Here is a 22,332-nt window from a genome sequence, read left to right on the forward strand (position 1 = left end):
AAATATGGTATTCTTGTTTCAGAGAAAAAGTCTCCATCATTTTATCTTAAGAGCAACCTTCCAAAAGAGCAGTTTGTCAGGATAGCAAGTGCATTTACAAAGCCAAACGGTATGAATATGACTGGTTTGTCTTCTTCTCGCAAGTAAGTTCCAACTAGGAATGTGTAGATAAAGCCTGTGCTCATCACGCCATATTTATTTGCCAAGTTGGTGAAGGCTGCTCTAAGGTGTTCCGGAAAACCTCCGCTTGGCTAGCTTGTTAGTAAAATGAGAGCCTGTGCTTTACAAATGAAAACCCATGACGTATCGCAAATATTCCCCCATAGGCAAATGTATTGGTGGGAGGTATACACAGTGATTCACACACAGCCATCTTAAAAAAAACCCATCATCCACTGCAGCCAATGAATGGTGGAACTCCCTGCCGTAGGAGACAATGGATACCAGTGATAAAGTAGGACAGAAATGGGACAGGGGCATTGCTTTGCAATTAGTAGCCTCCTCAGGTCATGCCTGCCAATGCTGTGGGGCTAAAGGAGCCGCCATGTACACAGTTGAACTCCTGACCTGTTTAGCCTGCTATAAATGTATGTTCCTGTGCAGATTACAAATGGTTAATATTTTCTTCCTTCAACTTCTCAAATCAGTTTCTTCCATCACACACATTACTGAGTAGAGAGACCTTATGATTTTATATAACCGCACACAGATGTTGTTGCTTATCAAATGTCTCAGATTTGCTAGACGTAGCTTCTGATTAGCGTATGACTTCTCTGCAAAGCCTGGCTCTGCCTTGCACTGAAAAACAAGTCTGAATATAGTATTATTATTTTTTAAGTTCCCTAATTAATCTATGGAATCCATTTGCAACTCCCATCGTATCTGGCAAACAGAATTATTTATATCCTAATGGAGAGAAAGTACAAGAAAAGGAGAATCGTTGCAATGACATCTTGTAATGTTGCTCCTGTTTTTCATCACCATAATGTCCTCCCCCCGATGTCAGCAACAGAGCGTGAATTGAACAGGGCCGCTTGACACCTTGCTGAAGAAACTACTTTGGCAAGAAGGTGGTTTGCTTTCATGTTACATATTATATATTCTGCAGAGTATATGTCTGCACTTCCCTGCCAGTGGTGGCACCAAAAATATATTAGGAGGGAAGGTCAGGGCATGGCAAAGGGAGAGAAACAGGGGTGAGATTTGCTCCACACATCAGATTTCTGAAAGGGAAACAATATATTTCCCATTAATGGTTTGATCCTAAAGGTAAAGGGGCAGAGGCACTCCCTCCTGCCCCAGTGCTACCTAGGCATTCAGCCGTCTCCTAGCTTTGCTCTACCCCGGCAACTTGACAATTCCACAAAGACCGCTCAAAGTCTATTGCAACTTAAAAAGCCTGGTTATTTTCCAGGGGTGAAGGTGTGGAGTCCCAAGAGAGAAAATGCCTATGCAGTAGGTGCTTCTGCAGTCCAGGACATCACTCCTTGCTCAGTCTCTTTCTGGCAGGCTGCCTGCAAAGTAAAAACTCTTCTCACTGTTTGCTTCCAGACCCAAAGGTGGCTGACTATTCTTACAGGACTTGGGAAGGAAGCCTTTTGAGAATCGGGTTTTTCAATTTGTTGCCTACAGGTGGCTTTTGCGTGCAGAATCTCCTCCAGGGGAAAGGCTACCAAACATGGAGTGCAAAGGAACAGAGAAGGCCACTGCAGCTCACCAATTATTATTTTTATGTATATATATATATAAAAAAACCAGAAGGTCCATGTTCTTTATTTTGCATTAATACACGGTAATTGCTTTTACAGAGTCCAGCATACCAACTGCATGTTGATTCTACAGATGGATGCGCCAAAAACCGGCGCTGACCAAACTAGTGCATTTCTCCCAAAGCGAAGACTAAAACCCTTTTAACTCTTCTTAAAAAAATACATTAAAGAACGTACCACACACACATATTGCACTTGTCTCCATATGAAAAATTTGTTTAACCCCCCCGCCCCATGTACATCTCACCAAAGTCTCTTCAAAGGAACCTGTATTAAAACTAATAAAGCTAGTAATTGTTATACAGTAGTATACACAAATCCTTTAACAACAGACATCAACAGCAGACTCGACAGAAGCGGCTATTCTGAAGGAGTAGTTAAGAGAGAGAGAAAGACGGAGAGAGAGAGAGAGAGAGAAGAGGCAGGCAAGTGCGCTAAGGATATGTAGAGTTAAGAAAAAGGGTTTCCTCTGTTGTAATATAAATGACAACAAATGTTCCGAAACACAAGCTGTTAAGCAGAAGGGGTTAGCTATGCCTGATATAGTTCAACATTCAGAACTTCTGCCCCATCTGCTGAGGTACAAAGCGACTGCCAAGGAAAGTGATGCTTATCACTTCTCTGCACCTGGATATGGAGCTACAGCCACCTCCTGAGGCTGGCTACAGGTTGTGCTCTGGATGCCCCCACCCCACCCAGGGGAAGGAAAAGCTGTGCAGGCCAAAGCTGCGTTATTCCTTGGTGGATCTCTGCTCTTCGGCTGCCCTCTGCAAGGACGTGAGCTGGGATCCTAACAAACCTTACTCCCAGTCGCCACGGAGTAACGTCTTGCAAAGGAGATGCCAGCTCACGAATCTCCTGGGCGTTAAGTCAAGGACCACCAACATACCAGCGCTTATATCTTCCACGCACAATGAAAGCCTCCTCCTATTGTGAGAAACAGCTCCGGAGACTAAGAACATGGGGGGTAGAGTAGACAATGCAAGGTCTGAACGTGGCGTCCAGCCCATCAAGGTTTTGGCTAACATAGACCGTTGCTGCAATGCCCCCGGTGAAAAACTTCTGTGGGTTGGACAGGGTCCAAAGGCTGAGGTTGCCTTCTCCACAGAGCAAAGGGGAGAGGAATGGCTGATCTAAGCTTGCTCACAGCACCACCACCATATGCAAACTGAATAAAGTAAGAGGTTAGCAGCTGGGTGGGCAGGTCTCAAGGGCCAGTGGGGGTTCCTCCCACTGCTTACAAGGAAATAAGGCAGTTGGCGTCAGCTTGGCTGACCTCTCCTCCCCACCCAAAGTGCATAGGATATAGCAGGAAAGGATTTCCTTGTGGGAAAAGCACCTTAAGTCAACGTGCTTCAGCAGTTTACAAGTCAACGGAAGGTTATTAATTCCTGGCTCGCCTCTCAAGAACCCAAAGGTCCCGGTTCCTAAGGGCAAGGATCGTCCACAGGAAGGAATTCCGCAAGGCAAGAGGTCTCTTCAGGACACAGCTCCTTGCTGAATCAAAGCCTGTCTCCAAGTCACTCATTTCTCTGAGAGTTCAAAACTTAACTGAGGCGGGGGGGAATTAATGGCAAAGACAGCAGCTAGGAGCAAACAGTTGGTGTGGCAATTAAAACGGGAAGTTTAAGCATCGCACAGTGTGAATGCGGCACATGGACGAAAATGGGTCGGGAGGGGAGGGGTACAGTTTCCCCTTGAAGAAGAGAGGCACAGTTCTCACCACCAAGCTGGGCTGCACCATTTCAGACTGTAGGTGGGGGGCAGGGCTGGAGGGGGGCTCACAGGATGGAATGTTCCGCCTTACAAGCCCCCTCCAAATTAGGGCTGAACTGGAAGTTCTCCGTTGGGGACCTTTTGTTTAGAAAACTGGGAAGCCTGACAAGGCACCATTTCAGCAACTTGGGGAGCGAGAGGGCTTGAGGTTTGTGCTTCTTTTCTTTAAAGCATCTGAATATCTTGAAAACAGGTGGTAGCTGCTGCAGAGGTCCTATTGCCAGCTGCCTTCCCTCTGCCGCCCCACACCCAGAAGGGCCCGGATGGGGCACGGCCACACCTGCAGCCCAAAGTGGTGGAGCTCAGGCGCCAGTTGAGCCCCTCAGTTGAGAACCAGGCCGACATTTGTCTTCAGCCAGATCGACTTTGCTAATCCATTGTTCTTTGTGCTTAAAACAAATCTGTGTTGTGCTTAAATCTTCATCTGCTCCCAGCAGGATGCTCAGTAACCCGTAGTGCCTTTCCTAACACTGTCACGGCATTTATTATTATCTAAATCCTCTTACGTGACAAATTCAAGGGATCCTCTGTATTCTTTCCTATGGTTTTGTGGCCAGCGTGTCATGCATCGCAAAAGGTCTCGGCCAAATGCTTGATAGAGCAGATTGCCTGTTGAAGTGGTTTACAAGTCAACAGTTATTGATCCTAAATATTGCTGTAATACTTTTTAACATTTCAGATATACTAATGATGAACAAGTCAGAAACACTTAAGGAGAACGTTAAACCTGCATTCCACATGGTGGAATTTGAGCTCTGAAGGGACTTTGGCGTCAGCATGGACACAAACGGGGGTATTTTCTACTTCAGAAAAAGAAAAGAAAAGAAAAAGCGTAAGAGTCTCAAAATGAACCCAAAAAGGCACAGCACTATCACTTCACATGGGTTTTCTGATATGCTCATTTTGTTTCGTCCTTAAAATGCTAATTCCCTAAATAACTGTCGAAATATACAAAGCCTAAGAAACCAAAAGCAATACACACTGCTTAGTCCAAAGTAAAGTTGCTTCTTCTTTTAAAACAGAAAAGCAACAAAGGGCAGCTTATAACTACTTCTCCAGTGATCACAGCTCCCCCCATGCTCCCCCAAGGGGCAACATTGTATAGCCTCCCCACACACCCCTGGGTCTCCCCCCCCCACCTCCACATTCTTGTCCATTGATCTCTGGAGGGGCTTCCAACACACTTTTAAGTTCTATGAAAATCCTGGACGTCCAACTCCAGCCTTCTTTTGACAACGGTATATGGACCCTTTCGTCACAAGATCCAGGGGCTTGTCAGGGTTCATAAAGATCAGGAATTTCCTGGCGAGAGTCAACAGAAGGAAGTGGAGATTGTGAGAGTCCTCCGAGGATCGGCTGCAGTCAAGTTCTACACTGGCAGCTCAGAGAAAGGTTGTTCGATCCCCAGCACGCTACGTTCCTGATTTGCTTCAATATCAGCGCACAACTTTGCAGCGTTCCAATGAAAAATGTATTGCTTTTATTGCCAAGTAGCATGGTGTCGTCCCATATTCGCTACTCTTCTTGATCCCTTCCAGGCTTCCTCAGACAGGGGCTGCGTGGTTTGCAGATCTCCTTCTTCCCTGCAAGTGTCTCGCCTCTTTCCTTTCAAAGTAGTCCCCTCTTCTATCGAAAGTGCAGTACCTTGCTTCCACAACCCCTGCCATTGAGTTTCCTTGCAGAGCGAGTGACGCTCAGTCATTTCCCTGCTAGTACCAATTTAGGAGGGTTTGTATAATCATCTGTTAAGGTCAAGGGTTGGGTCACAAACCATGAATTTTAGGGATGGGACGTACATGGAAATCCACATGCATTTCCGTCCTTCACTTCAAACAATCCACCTTCCATCCACAACACTCCAAAACTTGCTAGTTCACCAAGACGTAGCCACCATGTTGGGGGTCAACAGTTTCCATCATTTCACAATCAAAGAGCCCTGGCAGCTCCACCAGGCCTAACGCCTCGTAGCTAGACTGGGATCCAGGAGGGTCTGAACTCCGCCGGCTGTCGGTCATTGCTACACTGCTCTGCTGGGTCGGGCCCAGGGGATATTGATGCTGGCTGGCATAGTCTGGTTCGGACGAGGTGCCAACGGGCAATTCGCAAGTCTGATAGGGATACTGCTGCTGCTGCAGGGGGATCTGCGAGGGCAGTCGAGAGGAACCGTGGATCGGGGGTGAGGGTGGCTGGTCAAGTTGAAGCTTCTGGTATTGGCTAAGGAAAGGGTCGTATTGCATTTGTTCGGCAGAAGGCTCCATGACGGGGCTCAGGGGCTGCACCAGACTGAACTGGGGAGGGGGTGGTGGCTGCTGCTCCTCGTGGCATGTGAGGGACAGCTGGCTTGGTCTGGGGTAGGTACTCTCCGCTATTTGCATCTGGTTGAAATACGCCTGCAGCTGGGATTGCTTCTGGAGAAACAGCCGTTTCTGGTGCAACCTGGATCGAGAGAGACCGAGAAAAGTTGGTTCAGCCAGTTTCTTAAAAGCCATGCCACTGTCTTCTCCTCTAGAGGCAAGGATTTTGGATTGCCAAGCTAGCATCAGACATAAAGAAAATGACATCTAGTCTAAAGCTCCGCTTGGAGCAAGGATCAGAAAACCTATCAGTTGCACTGCCCCCAAATTAATTCAAACTAAGTCTTTTTAAAAACATACTTCAGTTTTTGAATTATTTTCTTTAAGGATCGAGGAAACCAAGATAGACAAACGAGCAAACACCGCTGCTCTAATTCTATGCAGTACGCACTTTTAAGCACAGATTTTAAAAGCAGGAAAATATACAAAATGAGCTGAAGGAGGCTTTGGGAGAACCTTGGGGTGACAAGGTTTCCAGGTCTACAAGGCAGAGCCATCTCAGCCTGAAGCAAGAAGCAAATATGTGAATTCCTTCCCTGCTTTTCGGACTGGCTCACAATTCAATCTGGAGAGGAACACTGCTGACAAGGAGAATGGGGCAGCACACCTACGACAATTCAGTGCTGCCCGCATACATGCACTGAGGGGCAACTCCTGGAGATCACCTGGGAACCATCCACCCCTCTTATGCTATAAAGAATTGCATTCTTGTGAGCCCTCATCCAAAGACACATTAATCTGGAGGTGGGTGGGAAAGCATCCTAATTAAGCTCCCCCGACTCTTAAAGCAAGCTTATATATACAAGCAGGTCCAAAGCAGTGGGCGCTGCTGCCTTCTCGCTCACCTGTGTTCCTGTAACTGCTGCTCCAGGCTCCGGGGTAATTCCTTGCAAAAAACCTGGCAGGCGTTTTGAGCTTTTGAAAGCAGACTGGGCTTCTGAAACAAGGAAGACTCGCTGTATCATCATATACACAATGCTTTATAGTCCTGCTATAATACGTTAGTTGGCTACTGAAATAATGTAGGGACTGAGCTTGCTGGTAAGCCCATCACAACTAGTTTTGCCATGATATGTGCAGCCGGCCACGAGAGCCCCATGGCTTTGTTATTTGAAACCCTGGAGGAGGGGAGAGTAGTGTGTCTTATATCTCAACCCATTTTAGTGGGGAGACAAGAGAGAAGGAGAGGCAGCAGCACTCCCTATAAACGTGTGTGTTGTTTGAAGTGGCCTAACTCTTCCAAAGGTGGCACCGTACCTGGAGTCTGTGCTGCAAGTACTGCGTTTCTAAGCTCTGCCGCCTGGAGAGCAACTGGGGATGGATGCCGTTAGCAAAAGCAGAGGCAGCTTCCTGCTGTTGGGGTGTTTCCTCCTTGGGGGAGAGAGAGAGACAGACAGAGAGAGAGAGAGAAAGAGAAAGAGGGAAAGGATGAACGTGCTGTAGAGACCTTCTGCTGATCCAGAGGCCACATTTCCCACTTAAAACTCTGACAAGTAGCAAAGTCCATCGAAACGAGAGCCGGATCAGGAGCCGGGCAAATGACCTGAATCCAGGTCCAACCCTCTGCCATCCAGCCAGGCTGGAAAGAAGTTTCAAAATCTCCAAGTGCGGTCAGCAAGCCTGCATGTTTGTGAGTGATGCCTGCTTCCTAGAGAAATCACAGGTTGCTGGTGTTATCCAACTAACTTCTACTTAGAGTAGCTCCACTGAACTTAACGAGCCTGTCAGCCACATCTATTAATTTGAACGGATCTCCTCTGAGTAGGAGTCTTTTAGTGGCTCATGTGTTGTATACGCCTGGCCTGCAGAGCTCCCAACCCCTTCCACACAGACCCGAGGTCCACAACCTCCTCATTCCTATACAGTACTCTGAATGCCAATCAAACCCACCCTGGCATCAAGAGGTTTCAGATTTGGAAATGCAGAACTTAAAATGGTAACAAAACCCAGATGAAAGCTAAGGAATTACACCCAGCTCAGATTTGTTGGCTTCTTGTGTGGCAGGTGCCCCAGTTAAGTTTGCTCTCTCTGCCTACCGACACATTCTGACTTCTCTGTGCTGCTTCAGCTTAAGGAAGGCTGCAAGACTCCATGGCTCACAAGAGATATGGCAAACATGCCCCAGAAATGGCGTACCTGCTGGGGACCACTCCTGAGGTCTTGCAGATGGGGAGACGTGGAGGCCAGGGCAGGCTCATCTTCCGACCTCATCTGTTCATAGAACAGCTGGACTTTGTTAAGCTCCAGGATTCCTTTGGTTCGGGCTAGATTCTGAAGGTGCTGCCTAAATGCCACAATTCCTGGATTGAGGACAAGGCAGAGCAGTTTTTAGAAGGAAAGCAATCCCTGGATGTTAAAATTGTGAGCAGCTCTCTGCTTTGAATTGTTAGTTTATTTTGGGGTTTTGCTCATTGCACCTGTGATGTACATGTATTTCCAGGGCATCCACATACAATTTCTAAAAAGCTGAAGGTATATATAGAGCAGGGTTTCCTAACCTTGGGTCTCTAGCTGTTTTTGGACTACAATTCCCACCATCCCTGACCAATGGTCCTGCTAGTGAGGGATGATGGGAGTTGTAGTCTAAAAAAACAGCTGGAGACCCAAGTTTGAGAAACCCTGATATAGAGGCCCATGTGCACTAGGGCAGTGTTTCCCAACCGGTGTTCCGCGGCACACTAGTGTGCCGTGAGACACCGGCTGGTGTGCCGTGGGAGGAAGGCGGGCGAGTCGGGCGGTGAGAGGCGGCGGCGGCGGCGAGGATCCGCGTCGAGCCGGGGGCGGCTCCGCGGTGCTGGTGCCGAGCGGCGGGGCAGCGCGCGCAAAAGGGAGGAGCGCGAGACAGCGGAGGAGGAGGAGGCCGGCATGTCCGGGCAGCAGCAGCAACAACAGCAGCAGCAACTCCCGCCGCCGCCCCCTCCTCCGCCCGCTATCGCCGCCGCCGCCTCAGCTGCCCTCGCTCTGCTGCCTCCTCCCACCCCGGCAAGGGGGAGGGAAAAAACTTTCGCTTTTGTGCGTCCCTCCCGGCGTGACGCTGCGCGCTGACGTCACGGGGCGGGGCTTTAATGGTGGTGTGCCGCGAGATTTTTTTCCGGCTAACAGGTGTGCCGTTGCCCAAAAACGTTTGGGAAACACTGCACTAGGGAACACCAACAGGTTGCACAAAACAGATGAATATGTAGGCTGAAATCCTAAACACCCTAGGAATAGCTCCAATTGAACTCAATAGGGCTTACTTGTTAGTAGGTTGCACTGTGAGACAGCCCCACAATCCCCTCCTCTCCTTCCCACCACCCAAAAAGAAATATGGTGGTAAATAAGAGCATAAGAAGAGCTTGCTGGACCAGGACTGTGGCCCATTTAGTACAGCATCCTGCTTTCACAGCGTCCAGCCAGATGTTCACAGAAAAACTACAAGCAGGACCTGAACACAAGGACGCTTTCCCCTTCTGTGGTTTCCAGAAACTGGTATTCAGAAGTTCTGCTGCCTCTGAATGTGGAGGCAGAGCCTAGGCATCATGGCTAGTCGTCATTGACACCTTTATCGTCCATACGTTTAGCATCTTTGTTGTATAGCTCTTGCCATATGCTGAAGTCATACCTTAATTGTCAGTTTAGGACTGGGGCAGTTCAGGACTTCCTGGCTGCCAGGACAACCCTGGGGCCACCCCAAAAGCCATTGGCCTAACCCAGGTAGCAGGGCACACCCCACCCAGACTGCCTGCACCAACAGCTGCAGCCCATACACCTTGATTTCTTAATGGAAGGTACCTTGTGTTAGGGATGTGTCTGACGCTCTGCGCCCCTCTCGGAAGCTGACAGGGGAACGGTTGTGGGCCTCTCGTTTGTGGGAGGCCAGAGCCTGCATGGCGGGATTAGCGGGTCTCAGGCCTATGAAAGGAGGCGTCATCCTAGGAGCTGGCTGATTGGCAAGTACCATTTCCTTCAGGGAAGGAGTGTCTTCTAGAAAGTTGAGGTCTCTCTGGATGGATCCCATGTCATATTCAGAGTCGACGCTGCTCAAGGACTGGTTCTCATCCATGGAAAAGACTTTCCCTTTAGAACACAGGAAAATCCATAGTAAGTGGAATGAGCAATCACCTACCAAAGCAAACTAAGCCACTGTGTCTAAAGCCATGTCTCTAGTGGCTAGCTGGAACATGTTAAGATAGCCTCCAAAAGAGCAAGGCTGCATTGCTTTAGCCCTTTTCCAACACTGCAGAAACAGACAGGTTCAAACAATGATGGCAGATGGTCGTGTGAATTGGCACAGTCAGACAAAATATGCTACCACCTGGAATTTTTTATTTTCACATTTGAAAAGTGAAAAAGATACCTTTTAAGGACAAGTCATTTTGATTTTCTTCTTAAAATTGCCCAAAACGTACTGGGAGCTGAATACTGCTTTTCTACTACAGCAATTGTGAACAGATATGACACATATTTGGAAAGGAGCACACACAACCTTCTCACGTTTAGAGGATAAAAATCATGCAAACACTTTTGCATGAAGTCACAAGGGGCATTTGCCAGGCAGTTGCTTCTCTGTGATTCCAGCCTTGCTTATCGCAATATATACACACACTGTGTACGTGGCGAGGCTGGAACGTAGCAAGGGCATCTGAAGGTCGATGCTCTAAACATTACAATGAAACTCTCCTGTATGTTGGTTTACATTATGACCCTCTTGGTGTCTCCACAGAGGCTGTTTGCTCAACAGCAATTTTGGCAGAATGATTCTTGCTGCGTCACCACTGTGATTTTTTTAAGCAGATTTGAGGGTGGAGGAATTCCACACACACACCGCAGTTACTGAACAAGCACCGATAAGTTCTCAAGTGATGGTGGAACAGCAGCCTCCTCCCATTTGCACAGGAATGATGGAGAGATGTTCTCCTGGGGGCTATACCACTGGCTCCCAGTGCTATGAAACATTCACTAACTGGTGGCTCCTTAGCTGACACTGTTTGCTCTTCCCAGCCTTTGAACACTGTCACGAGATTGCTTGGCAAAACAAGCAGAAACCATCTGTACATTTATCATTCTTATCTTCCTACAAAGCAAATTCATTGTTGGCTCCAAGGTAATAACTGCACCCCCCCCCCCCGTGCACACAGGGCTTGTCTTTGTTGGCTGCTAAATTCAGTGAGGCATGAAAATTAGGCCAAGACCTCAAAATCCCCCCACCCTCTGCCTCAAGTTGCCTTCAGTGTATAACCAAACTTCTCTCTCCCGGGAAGTCCACCACAGGCCCCTTAAAATCATAGAATCAGAGTTGGAAGGGACCCTGAGGGTCATCTAGTCCAACCCCCTGCAATGCTGGAATCTCAGCTAAAGCATCCATAACAGATGACTATCCAAGCTCTGCTTTAAAAACGAGTCCACCACCTCCTGGGGGAAACTGTTCCACTGTCAAACAGCTCTTACTGTCAGAAAGTTCTTCCCGATGTTTAGTCAGAATCTCATTTCTTGCAACTTGAAGCCATTGGTTTGAGTCCTGCCCTCCAGAGCAGGAGAAAACAAGCTTTTCCCCTCTTCCATGTGCACCTGCTCTCAGTCTACAACATACCACAGTTGGAATTAGGTGGATTCACATAAGGAATACTATCCTGACCTAGGGCAGGACTGGACTAGCCCAACCAGCCAGCCAACTTGGTGCCCTTCAGATATTTTTGACTACAACTCCCATTAGCCCCAGGCAGCATGGGACTTGTTTGGATGCTGAAGCCCAAAACATCTGGAGGGCACCAGGTTGGGGAAGGATGAACCAGCTGAGCTGTGGCGCCACTCCAACTTCCTAGGCTCCAGCCTGGACCATTTACTTACCTGTGCCCGGCATGACAACCAGCTGATTGGTTACTTCTGCCAGAGTGTGACGCCTCTTCCCACAGCGAGTGGCTTGCAGGGCTGCAAACGCTTGAGCAGGATCCTCTTCCGACTCTCCCTCTGTCTCTATCCCTTCATCAATGGAAGTCTCCATCATACTGCTTGGCAGGGACTGGCATCCTTTCCTCCCCATCATTGGGGGGATGGGATCCAGCAGGCAGCCATTCACCTAATGCATTAAGAAAAGGAGGGTGAGGAGAACCACAAACATACAATATCTACTTAGTGGCACTTGTATGCAGAGACTCTATGACATTTGAAATTTCTGTCAAGTGAGAGACAATTATGATACTGAGCAGCATCCGAAAACACAGTAGAGGCAATCTGTTGATTGAATACAACCAGAGTGCTACAAACCATGATGCTGCTTGATAAAATGTCAAGAGCAGAGCTGGCAAGACACACCAGAGAGAGAGGGGGGGGGAATGAACAGTGAGAGTTGGTCTTTTCTTACAGGGCCATCTTTTCCTGGTGAAAACAGGCACACTAACTCAGGATAAATCCTCCATCCCACTCCTAGGTAGCATAAGTTAAACTACGGACAGACAACCCTCTCTCTCCATTCTCTGGGCAGCTACCTTCCAGAAAATAACCACCTCCCATGAGCATTTGTCACAGCAATGGAAAGGTCCAGCAACTTCATACCAGCTCAGGATTACTAGCTAGCTAGAGAGCTGCGCTGCTTCCTCTCAGGGGCTACGGACTAAGGCACAATTGACTAGGAACTCTCCTGTGCAACCCCCATGAACAGGCTTAGGTGCTCTTGCCCATTTGGGCCTTGCAGAGGAGATGTTCCCAGAATGCTGTGCCCCAGGTGCCCTGCTCTTCCAATAAAGAGGCCTCCCAGCCAGCTGATGAGTGACCTTGCTGCTCTTGACTAATTCCCAGACATTTAAGCAGCTGTTCCTGAATTCCATCAAGAAATCTGTCTCAGCGGATCAGCTTCAAAATTAGCTAATTGCTGAACTGCTGAGGTTGGGCCAAGTTCCCGTTTCTCTAGGAGATTGCACTGATACCTAAAAAATATATTTGAGGTTGACTGCAGTCTATCACACAGGGGAACATATCTTGGATAGGGCTCCAATTCTGGGGTGAGGGGAGCATGTTCTCTGTGACCTCCCTCCCCCCCTTGGAGAAACACATTTGGCGACCTCTAAAATGGAGCCTTGGTGTTATCAGCAAAAAAATAAAGGGGGGGGGGAATAATTTGCATCAACTTTGTGCATCTGCCCCCCCCCCCCCCCGGATTTCACATATGAACCTGATGACAAATTGGCTCCACAAGGCAGCACTGAAGGTTGATTCTGCAAGGTGTGGAAGCAAAAATCCAGAGCAACTCTGCACCTGGTTGAAGGGAACTTTCTCAGCTCAAATGAAACTCTATGTGTTTTACCCAGTCATTTGTGTGTTGCGTCAACCCCAGAAATACCTGTTGGGCTGCTCTGGCAACAGATTTTGATGCAAGTGAAAGTACTTCAGATTCTGCCTTATGATGGAGCCACTTTCATCTTTGCTTACGTGCAGGATGTTAAATGCTTTAATATCGTTACTGATTTCAATATGGTAAATCAGATTTCTTCTTCTTGCAGTTGCTTAAAAACCCACCCAGGTTTAAAGGGGTTTTGAAAATCACCTTGCAGAAGACCTCCTTGCATCTTTTCAGGCTCCTATAGCTGGTGGTTACCTCACTAGGACGGGCAGTGCCACAACTCCCTTTGAAACATATGCAGGGAACCTGCTCATCTCCACATGTCTTCTCCATCAGCACCAGCAAATGCTCAGGGGTGAGAGGAGGTACAGTCTCACAACATCACTGGAGGACCACACATTCCCCATCTCTGCTTAAAAAAGGACCCAGCTAACAACAGTAGATTAAAGACACTGGCGTCTCGGCCAGATAGCACAATAACATCCATTCCATTACTTGCCTTGGACCCAGAAATGACTTTTGTTTGTTTCCTATACTGAGACACTGAAAGACTAACCAAAGCAACTTTCATGTCTAACAGAAGGCAGTTTTGCAATTTGCCAACTGCAGGAGACAAGAACATTTCAGAGGCAACCCTGATCCCACAGCCGGGTTACAGGAGCGCCGCTGTTTGTTTTACCACAGGACGTCTAGCTGACACTTCCAGCTACAACTACATTTAGGACACAGGGAGGACACTGGTGTTGCCTGCACTGGCCATAGCTTAGCCTCTAAAAAGGAACCTGTGCTGGGAAGAGCATGCATGGCAGGCGTCTCCCCCCCCCCCAAAGATATGAAGGGTGGCCTCTGCCTTCATCTGGATTAAGAGCTGCAAGCCTGTACATGTGGAGGCATCTCTGGGGGAAAGCTCCTTGCGCTGCTGTCATCAGACCAGGGAACGAAGCCAAGATACACCAGCCCCATGGTGATGACTGCAACAAATACGGTAAACCGTGTCAAGCCCCGCTTGCTAGATTGGATTTGACAATCAAGCACAGAAGAAAAACAGGTTCAGGACAGCACCTCCTGTATAAGCAGGTCTTAGTATTTTAAGAAGCACAGCTGTAAAATGAGAGGGTGAGCTTCCATGTTTCCCTGCTCCTCTGAGGCAATGATTTCTCTTAAGCCCTATAGCTGCTAACTCAGCAATGGAGCTGTGTGTTATGCTGGGCAGGCTGTTTCCTGGAACACCAAGCCAGCAACAAAAGTTTTGCGGCTGGCACCACGCTACCACCCGCATCACAACAAGAATCAAGTTATCCGTTAACAGCCGGGCTGGTTAAGCAGCAGCCAAAGGCATAGACAACTTAATTCAGTCAGCAGACACGACACAGGACAAACAATTCAGCGGAACTAAGTGCCAGTGTTAAGACAGGTTTCCTAGATTTTACTGTTCAGGTTGCTTGGAGCAAGTAAACAACAACAACAACCTTAATAGCTGCTATAAGAGAAATCTCCTGGATTAAAGAGGGAGGGGTTCCACAATATGCCTGAATGCTTTTGCCACTCCAAACTGTGCATGAGATTAGACTAGAGTTTGCCAAGAATCAGGGTATTGTATAGTAACAGCCCTGTTCACGTTTATCCAGCCTTATCAGAGGCAGAACGCTATACTACACCTCACTAAAACTAACTGCTTACAGATCTCTTGATCCTTGTGTTTAGAAATGGTGGTAAGGCTGAAGCACTCTAAATATCGCATCCGAGGAGAATAATTTTGGTGTCAGGCATGCTGATTAGAAAAAGGGTATTCAGGTGTCGATCCCTCCTGGTCCCAATGGAAGACAATGGACTGCCAGATCACCAGATCACCTTAGGCAAGACCCTCTGAAAGAGAGGTAACTGACCCCAAGATGCATTTGGGGGGGGGGGGTTTACTTCTGATGCCTGCTCCTCTTATTTTAGCACCGCAGCATGAAGCTAGCTGTGCGGGAAGCAGCCACATTCATAAGCTGTCATATAAAAAGCACAGACGCGTATTTATGAATGATGAAAGAAACCGAACTAATAATTATAAGCCTCTTTTGTGTCATCTGGTGGTACAGGACGACACTGGGCTAGACAGGCCAAGTACATGCTGCTCTTATATATAGAAGTCTCCCATCCTGGCAAGCCCTAAATCAAGGGTGTCATTTGAATCTGATGGCATAAAACACACCAATATCGATGAGGCAATGACTGTGCAAGAACAGAATGTGTCATTACGTAGGTATACACACACCACAGAAACATGTTTCTGGCCTATTTTGTGCTCTTGTCGTCACAAAGGCTCCGGAATATTTTTCTCCTGCCAGCTCACATCCATTCTGGTTAATTCCCACTTCTCTTCAAGACCCATCACCACAGACCTCTCAGCTTGATGTGTGAATGTGCAAAGCTCACTGGAGCAACTGTACCTTTGCACAATTGTGGATCTGTCACATCCGATTAGTCAGGTTTAGTGCCAGCCTGTTAGCGGCAGAGGAGCACGAAGTTTATACAAGTTTTCTTGCATTAACGACAGGAGCCAAAATCTAAAGGGACTGCAGCTGAACTAGTGATTCTCCGGAGCAGATTGTGAATTTCGACTTACAAAGTGGGAGAATAAAAAACAAAAAAGCAAAGGCTTTAGAGACAGAAGGTCTCTAATATTTTTTGACAACTTGAAGGTCCCAGCAAGCTTGTTACTGCTCATGAAGTGAACTAAAAGCAAACATTAATAACACCATTTCAATTAAAGCATCTTGCTGCCTGCCAAGTTTCCAATATCACATAATGTAAACAGGCAGGAAAACTGCAATTACAGCTGAAAATTAACATGGAAATTCTCAGCTTACAAGGAAATTTGGGGGAGGGGGACTCATTTTGCAACTGCAGTCAAGCATACCTGCAAGTTTACATAAAGAAGTCTAAGGCTGGCTGCAAATAAGCAGCCTCAACACTGTGAGTGTAAACTAAAACTCATGCGGGTCCTTGTCAGCATAAACAGCAACGAGCCTTGCAGCACCTTAAAGACTAACAGATTTCGCTTATGCCATAATAAATCTGTTAGCCCTTACGGTGCCACAAGCCTCTTGGTTGTTTGTGCTGCAACAGAGATTCCGCACAGCTACCCCGCTGGAAACTTTTCAGCAGAAGGCTTCGTATCTGCAAGGACTGAAGAAACCTCTATGTGACAAGAGCTGGTTAATTTCTACTAAATAACAAGGCTGACTGGGTATCAGAAGCTGTAACCAAAAAAAGTATGGCAAACTCCCTCCTGGCCCAGCTTAATATCATCATCTCACTGTGTGTAAAAGGTAGAGCTGTCCACTTGGGAGAGGAAGCAGTTTGCAACAGGCCTGACTTCTTAAGAAGCTGTTTTTTAGCCAGTGAAAACCGGTGCTGCAGCTGCCCTGAAGTCAGCTGAGTTGTGAACACACAGTCAGCTGCTTCAGGCACCCTGTTTATCTTGTGGCATAGGAAACCACACCACTGTGAAACGCAAGGGCCTTTCTGCACTGTCCACCCTAGGAAAATGCCTGCAGGTCTCCCACACTTCCTGCTGCTGTGAAGTAGCCAATAAGCCCAGTTCACACAGGCCTCTGTTAGCTGCCCACTACTGATAAGTGGAGACACCTCTGGTGGGAAACCACAGTGAGGAGGACACCCACACAGCCGCCATCAATAAATGGGGAGCCTTCATGCACCACCACAAGCAGACTGTGAAAGGCAAAAGGAAGCACAGCCCCTCCCCATCCCTCCAAAACACAAAAACCAAGAGCTGACTTTTTGCTCTGAAAAATTCTAGGAAGATTTTGTTAAAGCAGCTCATGGGATCAGTTAATGCCATATCAACAGAAAATAATAAAACATATAAACACTACTAAACCTAACAGGAAGTGTAGTCAAAATCTTTAAATACCACTAAATTCCAGGGTGAAAAAAGCAATACGAAGTCGGTGCCTAGCAGGTAGATATAGGATTTCCTCAAATGAGGGGCCACCACAGAAAAGGCATTCTCCCTCAAAGCCACTCACCCATTTTTAAAAGTGGGGCAGGCAGAGCAGGGGCTCTGATGAAGATCTGAATGCTCAGACAGAACTTTGCTCAAAAGTAGTAGCCAGTGAAGATCTTTAAGTCATACAAGTTCACAGTATTAGTTGCTATATTCTGCATGAGTTTAAGTGCCTAAACTATCTCTCCTACAAACGCATGTTAAAGGACATAGAATGCTGGTCAACTAAAAGCCTGGTTGAAGAGGAACTTTTTCGCCAGGCGCCTAAAGGTGTATAATGAAGGGACCAGGCTACGCTTCCTGGGAAGAGTATTCCATAAATGAGGCGCCACTGCAGAAAAGGCCCATTCTCTCTCTTTTTTTAAAAAAACCACACACATTATTTTTTAAAAATACTTATCCATCATACAAACAATCATTGAATAAAATGAACAAATAATACAAAAACAGAAGATACAAAAACAAAATTACAAGGATGTAAACATAATAACATAAACTACAATAAAAAATATAAAACATTATATTCTCCTAAAAAAGGAAAAAGAAGAACGAAAAATAATATCGAAGAAGAAGAAAAATTGACTTTCAACTAACTCCATGTGGATCTTTATTCCTCAAATCACTGGTTGTCTGTAATGATTAAATTTTTGGAGAAATATTCTAATTATCGGTACCTGTGAGATTTTTATTCTAAGCTAAACCAAGTATGAATCTGGGAATCAGTTCTCTTTATATAATTTATAAAAACTTCCCACTCTCTCCTTATTTTCTCATTAGAATAAATTTCTTATTAAACCTGGAAGTTTGGCCAGTACAAGATATTCTGACAGCTTAAGAACCCATTCTTCTTTTGTCGGTGTTATGTTACTTTCCAATGTTTAGCAATTATTATCCTGGCCGCCGTTACTGCACACAAAAATATTCCTTTGGTTTCTTTTGGGATGTCTGTTGTTAATAGGCTCAATAAAAACATTTCCGCTTTTTTTGGGGGAAAGTATGTCTTAACATTTTCTTTAATTCTTCATAAATGGTATTCCCAAAATTTTTAATTTTAGGGGAATGTCCACCACATATGGAAGAAATTCCCTTCTTTAAATTTGCACCTCCAACACTTTCCACTATTGTTTTGGTACATTTTAACCAATTTTGAGGGTGTAAGATATGATCTGTACATCATTTTTTTTTAAAAAAAATCTTTTATTGTATAACATGTCATAAATCTTATGTCTCTTTCCCATAAATTTCCCCATTTTTCTAATTCAATTGTATAACCAAAATCTTGTGCCCATTCGCCCATGACATCTTTAACCTCTTCGTCTCTTAATGCCAATTTAATAATAGTTTATACATTCTGGATTGATTTTTTATCATAATTTATAATCAATTCTTCATCTAATTCAGATAATTTCTTATCAAATCCTTTTACTTTCTTGTCCTCAAAAACTGCATTTAATTGATGGTATTGTAACCAGCCTATTCCTATATGTCTTCTTGTTTCATATTTTTTCATTTGTAATCTATTATTTACTTCCTCTAAAAGATCTTTATATGTCAACCAATTTGAATCCATATGTTTTCTTTTTACTGCCTCTACCTCATTGGTTACAACCATCATGGGGTTTTTGGTTCTAATAATTTTTTGTTCTTTTCCCAAACTTCATATAGGTAAAACTACCATCTTGATTGTAGAAATTCTTTCACACAATGTGAGTTTTAATTTGCTCCAGATTTCTAAGTCTTTCTTAATTTAATGTTTTTCATGGTTATCCAAAATCCTAAATACTTTGCTCTGTTGGTGATTTTAAGTCCTGTTTCTAGTTCTAACTTTACTTTTTCTTGTATATCTAATTTTTTTTACCAAGAGTTTTGTTTTTCTTTTATTAACTTTAAATCCTGATAATTGTCCAAATTCCTTTGTTTTTCCCAATATTGCTACAATACTCCCTGGTTTTCTGTTGTAATTATTAGATTGTCTGCGAAGGCTCTTACCTTAGAGGCCCTTTGTCCCAATTTAATTCCTTCTATTCTAGGGTCTTCTCTTATTGCTTTCAAATATACTTCCAGTAAAAAAGAGGAGAGGAGAAAGAGGGCAGCCCTGTCTTGTTCCCTTAGAGATACTAAAAGCTTCTGATGTTTCACCACTGATAGTCTGGCCTTTTGGGAATTATAAATCACTTTTATACTACTACATATTTTCTTGCCCAAACTCATAATTTCCAAAGTTTTTTGCATGAATACCCACGAAACATTATCAAATGCTTTCTCTGCATCCACCAAGGTCAGGGCTGCAGAAAAGGCCCATTCTCGTGTTGCCACCCTTGGGACCTCTCGTGGAGGAGGCACACAATGAAAGACCTCAGGTGATGGGCCTCACTGGCACATGGTCCCTGGAAGGATGCCCACAAGGGGATTTGGCCCTTGGGCTGAAAAAGGTTCCCCACCCCCGATATAAGCCTCTCAGTCTTTTGTAGATGCTTCCTGTGCTAACAAACAGCTCACTATTAATCTCCTTAATGCTTAGCTCAGTTGCTTCAGCATTACTCGGCTCAGCTATGAATCTAACTCCTCCTCCAAGCACCGATCGCGGACAATTCCAAAGGTCTAGGAGACTTAAATATGGCATGTGAGAATTGCAGAGCTTACCTTTGGTGTGTCGATTCTCTCTTCCTCCATGAAAGCCGATTCTGCCTGGCAGGCAGAAGGGGGGAAAGAGAAAGCTTCAGCAGTGGAAGTTGGTGGGAGGCCAGGAGACCTTAGCAGCCTGACATTCTGGGGGCGCAGGTTGACGGGAGCTACGGAAGCCTGGGCCTACAAAGAGTAAGAGAAATAAAGAACAGTTTGTTAGAAGGCATGCAAAGAAAACAGAAATGAAACCAGGAAGTATCGGACATGGGATGGAGCACAACAACAACAACAACAACCCCTGGAGAATAATAGAAGTGGTGGGATCTCAACCTGTGAGGCAAAACTAGCCTAACATAGGTGGGGAAAGGAGAATGACCAATACATAAGACTGAACTGCTCACACCAAACGTTTCTCAGAGAAGAACAAAGAAGGGAAGTGCTGGTCTTGCGTTTTAGAGCCAGAATGCTTTTAGCAAGACCTTCTTGCCCTGCCTAGAGCTACAGAAGGTTCTGCACTTCAGACTGTGCATGCCTAGTCGAACTTGTGGGACTGTGCGGAGGCCATAAGGAAGAATGAGGGCTTCTCCAAGGGCTAAAAGCTAGATTGTGCCTTCACTGTTATTTTAAGCATGTGCTGGTTTAATGCTCACTTTATTGGCGTCATGCTGATTAAATAAAGAGTCAGAGGCTGTGAGATGCCTGCCAGCAAGGGGATTGCAACATCCACAACATTAACCGTCAGTGTATATTAAACATCTCAAACTGCCAATGCTAAGCACAACATACTTGGTTTCTATACATTTAAACACAAAACAAAACATGGGAGTTTGCAAAATACGAGAATATTTGGGGATCTGTTGGGAACGACAAACTACTGCCATTTATCATATTCTACAAAGGACAAACTTCAAAATAGCATATTTGTGTGAGTGAGTGAGTGAGTGAAGCTCTGATGCCACCCAATGTTTTGCTCCTTAAATGTCTGAGTGACATTCAGCTGCAATCTTATCAGGGCTTCTGAAGCCAAGGCAGAGCCTGCAGGAACACCGTGATAAAAGTTCCGCAGTGCCATGCAGTCAACTTGTTTTACCAATGAGTTTTGAAAGCACTTTAATGGCTTGATTGCTTTCCAGACCACCAGCTGGTTCGTGAGCGTGTTAATGTGGGCCAGTGCTTGGTCTGTGGCTTCAAGATCTAACATTGCCTGTGACTTGCCAGTCAGGAGAATCACAACAGCTGCCCAAAGCTGAGCATTGGCATGGGGAAAGCCATCAGCTAAATAACGCCAAATGAATACTATGTGCTCAGATTCACATACATCACAGTCATGCTTAGAATGATCCTGTATGGAAGGACAGCACTGCCATTCCCCTATTGCAGATTATGGAGAAGGTTGGTTGGGTGAGGTTGAGAGAGATGTTGGCCAGCCTAAGGTTAGTGAGTTCACAGCATAGGCAAGATGGGAGACTTTCTGGTTTGTGCTCTTAGCCAAAATACCAGCGCTCATTACAGAGGAATGAAACAACACTTTATTGCCTTTGCTCAAATTCTGGTGCATCTGATCAGCTTCAGGCAAAATCACCAAGGAAAATAACTGCCTAGGTCCCCCTCTTACTGATTTTCCTATTGCTGCAGCAAACTGAACCACTTTCTGGAACTGGACTGTTGTGACTGACTTTTCACCCTTCTTAAAAAAGAACCACAGTCAAAGGAGGCTTCCATGATATGCAGGCCCTTTATATATTCAACTAGGTTCCAGGTCTAAAAATACAGGTCGCTGGTGGGGGGGGGGTGTCTGTCTGGGTAGGAAGAAGAGCTCTGTGACTGAACACTGACTGGCTTGTGTGGTAACAACTGTGCCTAGAACAGGGAGTTACCTTGGCGACTGTTTGCTCAGCGATGGTGCTCGGTCGTCGCTGGCGGGAATCGAGCCGCTGCTCCACAGGGAAGCTACTGCGATGTGACTTGAGCCTCTCTATGAGCAAGTAATAGATAGCAGCAAAGTGGTTGTAGCTCTTATCCTGCAAGGACTGAGAAGAAAACAGGCATCCAAAGGTTAAATCAGGACAAATAATATCTTTTACCTTTCTCCAGTGCGTGAGAGACTGCCACAGCTATATGCATACAGAGAGGTGCGGTGTTCCACAACATTTCCTTGGGAGGAGTGCGAGTCTTTCTTTTTCTTTCCCTAGAGTCGAACTGGGCTGCATGTTTGGGACTGGGAGGGAGTTTTCACCTTGTTGAGATAAGCTGGCGAAGGAGGGAAGGGAGATGCCTGCTGTGTGTTGCTCAGCTCTTTGATGGGACTGCATAAATATGTTTTCCATAAGCACATCCTACAGTGCCATTTGGGCGGCTGGGTGGCGGAACAAGACACGTTTTAATCCCTTCTAGCTCCAAATTCTGTTCCCAGCCCAAAATGACAATGCTAATTGGGCCCTGGGACCCCATATTGGCTTTAGTGCAGTTTTACAAAAG

The 22,332-nt window shown here is 45.9% G+C and overlaps 1 protein-coding gene across 2 annotated transcripts in view; it reads right to left on the reverse strand.

Moving 5' to 3' along the window:
- Positions 1–1,757: 1,757 nt before the first annotated feature.
- The window catches only part of SIK2 (salt inducible kinase 2), a 79,895-nt gene continuing 59,320 nt past the window's right edge, over positions 1,758–22,332 (reverse strand). Inside the window, exons 8-16 of one of the 2 annotated variants that reach the window (XR_014520367.1) lie at positions 21,732–21,884; positions 19,873–20,037; positions 11,726–11,954; positions 9,671–9,955; positions 8,036–8,199; positions 7,157–7,270; positions 6,745–6,836; positions 3,555–5,981; positions 1,758–3,499 (exon numbers count right to left, since the gene is read on the reverse strand). Coding sequence is in view for 1 of the 2 variants with exons in the window: in XM_083480957.1 (XP_083337083.1) it covers positions 5,414–5,981; positions 6,745–6,836; positions 7,157–7,270; positions 8,036–8,199; positions 9,671–9,955; positions 11,726–11,954; positions 19,873–20,037; positions 21,732–21,884 (1,770 nt within the window). In the remaining variant the exon portion in view is untranslated. Of the gene's footprint in view, positions 5,982–6,744; positions 6,837–7,156; positions 7,271–8,035; positions 8,200–9,670; positions 9,956–11,725; positions 11,955–19,872; positions 20,038–21,731; positions 21,885–22,332 lie in introns of both variants that reach the window. The other variant, XM_083480957.1, reaches the window with a different exon arrangement.

Source organism: Podarcis liolepis (assembly GCF_965112155.1).
Source record: "Podarcis liolepis genome assembly, chromosome: 16".
Taxonomy (NCBI): Eukaryota; Metazoa; Chordata; class Lepidosauria; order Squamata; family Lacertidae; genus Podarcis; species Podarcis liolepis.